The sequence below is a fragment of the Sturnira hondurensis genome, unplaced genomic scaffold, assembly GCF_014824575.4.
Source record: "Sturnira hondurensis isolate 20B ecotype Veracruz unplaced genomic scaffold, ASM1482457v3 Scaffold0008640, whole genome shotgun sequence".
Lineage (NCBI taxonomy): Eukaryota > Metazoa > Chordata > Mammalia > Chiroptera > Phyllostomidae > Sturnira > Sturnira hondurensis.
In genome coordinates, this window is record NW_028081271.1 from 19398461 (window position 1) to 19405812 (window position 7352).

At 48.4% G+C, this 7352-nt stretch overlaps 1 protein-coding gene across 1 annotated transcript; it reads right to left on the minus strand.

The window, feature by feature from the left end:
* Window positions 1-707: 707 nt before the first annotated feature.
* Window positions 708-5884, minus strand: GOT1L1 (glutamic-oxaloacetic transaminase 1 like 1). Its single transcript, XM_037055360.1, has 9 exons — window positions 5770-5884; window positions 4969-5150; window positions 4344-4455; window positions 3999-4108; window positions 3626-3718; window positions 3389-3539; window positions 2753-2918; window positions 2097-2239; window positions 708-1829 (listed from the first exon to the last, which is right to left on the minus strand). The coding sequence occupies exons 1-9, from the start codon at window positions 5882-5884 to the stop codon at window positions 1654-1656; spliced, it is 1248 nt and encodes a 415-aa protein (XP_036911255.1). The 3' UTR covers window positions 708-1653.
* Window positions 5885-7352: the final 1468 nt, after the last annotated feature.

Below are 7352 nucleotides of genomic sequence, written 5' to 3' on the forward strand. Positions count from 1 at the left end.
AGAAGCTATCAAAGAGTACAAGGGTTGCATGAAAAGATCTCACAAACTAATTTAAATTGGCTCCTATGGCTCAAAGTACACTTAAAATTTTTTTTAAATGTACTCAAGCAAGGTATCAGTCAGACATACTTTTGGTAATGTGATAGTCTCTGACTTACTATTCACTGTTTTTTAAAAATTTTTAGATAGAGAGCTAAGGAGGCAAAAATCAAGGGAGAGAAATATTGCACCCCAAAGCACAGAGACTGCTACCCAGGCACGTGTCCTGACCAGGAATTGAACAGGCCATCCTTCAGTTTGCCGAGTACCACCATGCAGGCCAGGACAAAGGCCAGACATTTTATTTTTTTAAATTTTCTTTAAAGATTTTATTTATTTATTTTTAGACAGAGGGGAAAGGGGGAAAAGAGAGGGAGAGAAACATCAATGTGTGGTTGCCTTTTGCATGCCCCCTACTGAGGGCCTGGCCTGCAACCCAGGCATGTGCCGTGACTGGGAATCAAACCTGCCACCCTTTAGCTCACAGGCAGGCACCTAATCCACTGAGCCACACCAGCCAGGGCTAATTTAGATGTTTATTTTTCAAAAATACAGAGAGAATGAAGAACATGTTAATGACACCATGGAGATGGAATTAGCAAAATTCATTTTATGAGAAATATTACAGGATGAAAAATCCAGTTCTCAAATTATAAAAAATTGCAGGAATAAAAAGATAGAGGAAGAAACTACATATTAAAGAAAACACAAAAGACAAAATAATTGTTCCATCTATTTAAATTTGTGTAACAAATCACTCCCAAACATAGTGTTTTAAAACAGCAGCAACATTAAATTTTCTCATGAGTCTGGAATTTGGGGAGGGCTCTTCAGGACAATTCACCTTTACTCCACTGGAATGACATCAAGGTTCAGGACTGGAACCTTCACATCTATATAATCTGTTGCCACATTTTATTACAGTCGGCCTTGAAATGTCACTTAACTGTTTCACGTGACTAAGGCTGTCTCCCAGTAAGCTGCTGGAGAGAAAGGGCTGGACTATCCTTGATTTTTTACATTCCACTTGATGCCCAGACACAATGGTTTAAATGTGCTTCCCTCCAATTCATATGTTGAAACCTAATCACCAAGGAGATGGTATTTGGACGTGGTTAGGTCATGAAGGAAGAGCCCTCATGAATGGAACTAGTGCTTTCATGAAAAAAGCCCCAGAAAAATCCCTCACCCCTTCTGCCATGTGAGGTTACAGCTAAAAGATGCTGGTTAGGAGCCACATGGCGGGCCTTTACCAGACTGAATCTGTGGGCGCCTTCCTCTTGGCCTGCCCAGCGTTCAGAAACGTGACAAATAAATTTGTTGTTTAGAAACCACCCAGTCTATATAGTATTTTGTTACAGCAGCCCGAACAAACTAAGGCACCAGAGCAGGGCTTTCATGTAGTAAGCGTTCAATAAATATGAGATGGTGTGTTAGGGTAGATATCCCCTTCCTCTCTAAACCTTCTCCCCCTCTCTCTTTGCTGAGACCAGTCCAATGCTTTATAAGCAGACGGAGAGACACAGTGCTTTGCACAGTGCTTTGCAGTTTGCTTCTCTGTTGTAGTGAATAATCAGCACAGGGTTTTTGCAGAGGCCAAAGCCTTTATTCTAACTAGGAGTCATTTACTTTCTGAGAATAGTTCCCTGAGCCCTTAGTGAGGAGGACAGCTTCGCTGATGCTCTTGGTGATGTAATCTATGTTGCAGGCATTGATGCAGGTGAAGTTAATCCGACCATTCTTGGGGATGTAGATATGTTTCTTCTTGACCATGTATTCCACCTGTTGGACTGGTGATAATTGTAGAGTCTTAGATCCTGGGGTGGGCACCTCTAAGTCCCCTCTAGCCCAAGGTGGATTATGGGAGATAGGGAGTGCCCTATCTAGCATTTCTGGGGGGCACAGCCAGAGGAGTCTTCAAAGCAGCTTCACTTTCCTCAAGGAAGAATAGAAATCTGGTGTGAAGCTTGAGATTGGTCACCTAGTCAGCGAGGTTTAATATTCAAATATAAGCCCAAGGTCAGAAGGAGCAGAGCTATCCCCTCCTAGACACTTACAGTCGAGTCCAAGGTAGCAATGGGTCCCATTCTGGTTGGTGATGTGGTCCCAGGAACCAGGGGTTCCCAGGAGCCGGAGCTTCTCCTTGACCTTTTCCTTAATCAGCATGATGTCCTCTACAACCTCTTTCAGACTCTGCTTCCTGCCAAAGGAAGGATAGTAAGGAATTAGAGTGTGAGGTCTCCCCCTGCTCCCAAGCTCCGCATTGCCCTTCCATCCCTCTTCCTTTCAGAAGCCCCCAGCCAGAGTGCCTCAGGGCACACTAGTGGAGCCAGTGATCTGAGCCGGTTATGAACAGGAGAAAAGCTTCAGCCTGTATGAATTCAAGCAAGCCAAGCAGACTCTTAGCAGACTTTGCCAGGGTCACAAGCCCTTGAGGCTTCCTAATCTCCTGCAATCTGGAAGGGTTCAAATAATTTATCAGCCTGTGTCCCAACAGAATGTCCTATTACTTACTCCCCTATAGTAGGGCAAGTGTTGGCAGAGTCACTGTCATTGGAACACAGTGGGTCCTCAGTAAACGTTCATGGATGAATAGAGTGAAGGGGCAACAGTGGCAGGAAGAGAAGCACCCAGCAGAATCCCATGAACCAGGAAGTCTGCAGGTGCCCAGAGGCTCTGCCCGTCCCTCCCTGCCTCCACCCTTCACCCTTACCAGGCTTCCTGCACCGCAGAGTTACAGAGGATGGAGGTGATAATGCGGGCACCGGAGGTAGGAGGGTTTAGCCATAGCGCCATAGCTACCTTCACCAGCTGGGAGAGGACGCACAGCAGGAGCTCGTTGTTGAGCGCCACCACGACTAAGAGCCCCACGCCTTCATCTGCAGCATTGGGAGAGACAGCCTCGTTCTCCGTGTCCTCCACCCCTACCAGGGCTTTCCCTGTCATTCTGCCTCCAGCCTCAAGGGAGAGCAGGGCACCCCACAGGGCCATCGGTCCAGCCCAGCCAAGCCGGTGTCCAGGCCCCAAGAAGTCGCCAGAGGCTCTCCTTGCAGAAAGAGTAGCAGTAAGTAAGAGTCTCAGAGGTGGAAGGGACTAGAAAGGTAACCCCTTGTCTTGTAAATGGGAAACAAGGCCTAAGGGGGCAAACAGTGTAAAGGGCGCCAGTTTAACTAACTGAGCTATGGCACCAAGAACCCGCAGTCCACCTCTTCTCTTGGGTCTCCATGCTGCCCTCTCTCTGGAGGTCTCAGCTCTCCCCACAGGGTAAGGGACGTCACACCGCACCCCCGCCATGGGTGTGGCACCACTTTAGCACCAGACGCCCCTCCTCCCTCCACACATACCATACCGTAAACGCCAAAATTCCTGGACAGCGATTGGCTGCAGAAGAACTCCAAGCCTCCAGACACAAAGTACTGTAAGAATCTAGTATCTTCTTCCAGGTTGCCGGTGGATAAACCTTGATTGGGAATGTCAAAAAATGGGAATATCTGCTTCTTCTGTAGGAGAAAGGAGAATGACAGGGATGAGACTGAGAAAGGTGACGGTAGAGGGGGAGAAAAGTCAGGAGAGACATCGGGCTCACCTTCATGGTGGCCATCAACTTTTTCCACTGATATTGTGTCAACTTGCAGTTGCCAATGTTCGCGATCACAAAGACACAGCCACGTGGGGCCTGCTGTAGGTGGAGACTGTCGCGTCAGGCACTGCCCCCAACGAGTGGTAGTGGCACCAGGGGGTTTGGAGGGTGGAGACTGTCGCGTCAGGCACTGCCCCCAACGAGTGGTAGTGGCACCAGGGGGTTTGGAGGAGAAGCAACCCTCCACATTGGTTCCTACCAAAGGGCTAGACAAATCCAAGCCTAGAAAAGGCCTTGGATTATCAGGGGGGTGGGGAGGAAAGGAAAATAAAACTGTGAGTCAGGTCTGGGGAGCAGATTCTGAGGGGGGCCCCTCTACCTTCACCACATTGAGGAGCATGTTGGGGTCCATGCGCAGCTGCTTGGAGTCCCAGAAGCAGTGTTCGTAAACTGTAAAGCCCATTTCCTGGAAGATGAGTCCGTGCGGTTCTGTGGGAACACAGCTGGTACATGGGCAATGGAGCGATGGAGGCAGACACGCCAGAGAACGGGCCTGAGGGTCACTGGGTGAAAGTGAGCCAATGGCGAGACAAGAGTACCTTGGCTTGTCCCCCAGTTGTCATGACAGGGAGTGAGAAGGACAACGGTGAAGATTGTAAATGGGGTGGGAATTAGGAACAGGGGACGGGGATCTGCTGTCACCCTCATTCTGCATAACACTCACCTTTTTGAGAAGAAATTATGTAAACTACTTGAGAATCCCGATGCCAAATTTTGAGGAACTGGGCCCCAAGTTGGAAAGCGCCACTGTCACCGACAGTGTGTATACCCCCTACCTGCCAGCAAAAAGTAAACAGAAATATCATTTTAAAAGATTAATGGTGCCCCAGCTAGTGTGGCTCAGTGGATTGAGCACCAACCTGTGAACAACAGGGTCGCTGATTCGATTCCCAGTCAGGGCACATGCCTGGGTTGTGGCCCAGGTCTCCAGTAGGATGTGCATGAGAGGAAACCACACATTAGAGATCTCCCTCTCTTCTTCCCTCCCCACTCTCTAAAAAAAAATTGAATCTTAAAAAAAAAAGAGTAGTGGTGATACTTAGATTCAGGGCCATTTTTTCCAGCAAGAGCTTGTATATCAGCAGTGTGGGCTGGCGCCGGGAGCATGGGCTTTGGCTTCTGATGCTGGCTCTGCCCTTCAGTGACAACCTTTGGACTCTGTGAGCCTCAGGTGTCTCCCCTGTCAATGCCAGGGGGCCCTCCACAGTCCCTTTCAGGTTTAAGACTGTGCGATCTCTGACCTCCACTCCATGTGCCTGGGTGAGGGAAGAACAGGCCCTTCTTCTCACCCTGTTCTCCATAATGACTTGGCTGTGCTTTCCAAAGAGGAGTTCCAAGCAGGCCTGGATGAATGACTTCATGCCTTTCACCGGCAGGTACTCATAGTTCAGGGAGGGATCCTGTGCAATCTGCAGGCGGGTCTTGTGCACCACGGAAGAAACCCAGGGTTGGCCTTCGCTGGTCATGCAGACTGTGACAAGAACCGTAGAGGGCGCTCTGGAGGCCGGGCCTGGGGGCTCTGCAGACAGCCCACAAACACTTCATCTGTCCCGGCTTCCTTGGGGCTTGGGAAAGTTGCCTAGGAAAAGACAACTTTCCTTTTTTCCTCTCTTTTATAAAAATAATGCATCATTAGTCAATATGTATAGTTTTTGTCTTTTTAAAGAAGACAAGTGAAAGCTATGCCACTTTAAAGGGTAAAAATGATATACACAGCCTGGGAGTTATAGATACCTGAGATTAAACAAAGGTAACGGTGACTTTCACAGTGGCAAGGGCTGGCTGTGCATCTTAAGTGTCCATTTTGGGAACCATTCTTCGCTGAGGAACAGAGCAGCGGTGGAGGAAGAGGCAGAAGAAAGTGTAGGGCCCACGCAAGCCCCACACAGAGCTGGGGGTCTAGATATACCAGAGCTTATATCAAGTATCTAGAAGCCCCCAGAGAAAGGCGGAACAATCCAGGACATTATCTGCTCTTTTCCCCACTGGACAATTTTGTTAACAAGAGCGGACTTATATCCCATTTCCTCTGCCACAGGGAATACTGCCCCCTAAAGGCAATTGTGATGTACTAAGTCTTAGGCACCTACCTCTATAGGCGAGGAATATCTTGTCGGGGCAATCGTCTTGTTTGTAGGCCTTTAACAAGCTGCCATCCAGCTTCTGGGCTGCAGGCACATCCAAGAATACTGAAAGGGTGGACATCACCAGGATGAAAGAAGAACCAAGACTATGATTCCACTCCTATGTTCTCTCCCACTTCTGGCCGAAGCCTTCCTCTAAGCTGGAGCCACACAGGCCTGCCTTTTTCCAGAACCCTGGCAGCTCCAATGCAGAGGCCCCAGACAGCTGGTCACCAGAGCAACAGAACCCAACTCCCAGTCTCCATGGTGGCGATCTTCAAGGACTATGGGAACGCTCTACGGCACTTGAGGAGAATCCCCTGGAAGGTGACTGGGCGAGGGAGTAGAGAGGACCCGGAATTCCCAGGTCCTAAATCATTGCCTTCTCTTCTCTGGCTGCAATTCGCCCAATCCAAAATAACAAGTCAGTTTAGAAGGTAGGGCAGCCCCAGCTGGTGTGGCTCAGTGGACTAAGTGCCAGACTGCAAGGCAGAGGGTCGCTGGTTCGATTTCCAGTTGGGGTACATCTGGCCTGGGTTGCGGGCCAGATCCCTAGTATGGAGTGCATGAGGGCCTACCACACATTGATGTTTCTCTCCCTTTGTCCTCTCTCCCCTCCCCTCTCTCTATAAACAAATACACAAAATCTTTTTTAAAATATTTTTTTTTAAAGAAAGAAGATAGGGCAAGGCAGGCAGGCAATGAGCCAGGTGAGGGCCCCTCCAGCAAAAGTGAAAACCTCAGATCCAGCGAATCAAGGGATTGATTGATTATTCAACTATTCCCCCTACCACTCCCCTCCACCCCACCCCCAAGGGATATATTCAAAAAGTTTCTACTTTCATTTTGCTAAGGGCTCCTGATGTTAACAAGTTTTTTCCATAGTGTTTTTAAGATTTTATTTATTCTTTTTTTTTTAAAGATTTTATTTATTTATTTATCTTTAGAGGGGAAGGAGAGAGGGAGAGAAACATCAATGTATGGTTGCCTTTTGTGCATCCCCTGCTGGTAGTTAGCCTGCAAGGAACCAGCCTGCAACCCAGGCATGTGCCCTGACTGGGAATCGAACCGTGATCGTCTGGTTCACAGGCCCGCGCTCAATCCACTGAGCTACGCCAGCCAGGGCCAGATTTATTTATTCTTGGAGAGAGAGGCAGGGAGGGAGAAGGAGAGAGAGAAACATCAATGTGTGGTTGCCTCTCACATGCCCCCAACTGGGGACCTGGCCTGCAACCCAGGCATGTGTCCTGACTGGGAATCAAACCCATGACCCTTTGTTTCCCAGGCCAGCACTCATTCCACCAGCCAGGGCTCCACAGTTATTTTAATAAAGGGTCCTAGGTTTAGGAACAGTATAACTTACAATCAAAGAAAGCCAGCCTATTTCTCTCAGCTATCTAGAGTTAAGATTTGTACACTATTAACTGTTTCAGTGGTGGCCAAGCAGCAGGTTAAAAGGCAAAGGTCAAGGGTGGAAAGAGTCACCCCCTGGAGGATCAATCTTGAATTTTGCTTTCTCTTTTATTTTTTAAAAAATAACTTCATAACCC

Excerpts from the sequence above, each read along its gene's own strand:
- GOT1L1 (XM_037055360.1), bottom strand. The coding sequence starts at position 5,884 with ATGTCCACCCTTTCAGTATTCTTGGATGTGCCTGCAGCCCAGAAGCTG. Across the intron at positions 3,540-3,625 it reads AGTTGATGGCCACCATGAAG|AAGAAGCAGATATTCCCATT; the intron begins GTGAGCCCGATG and ends TTTCTCCTACAG. Across the intron at positions 2,919-3,388 it reads CAGGAATTTTGGCGTTTACG|ATGAAGGCGTGGGGCTCTTA; the intron begins GTATGGTATGTG and ends CCAATGCTGCAG.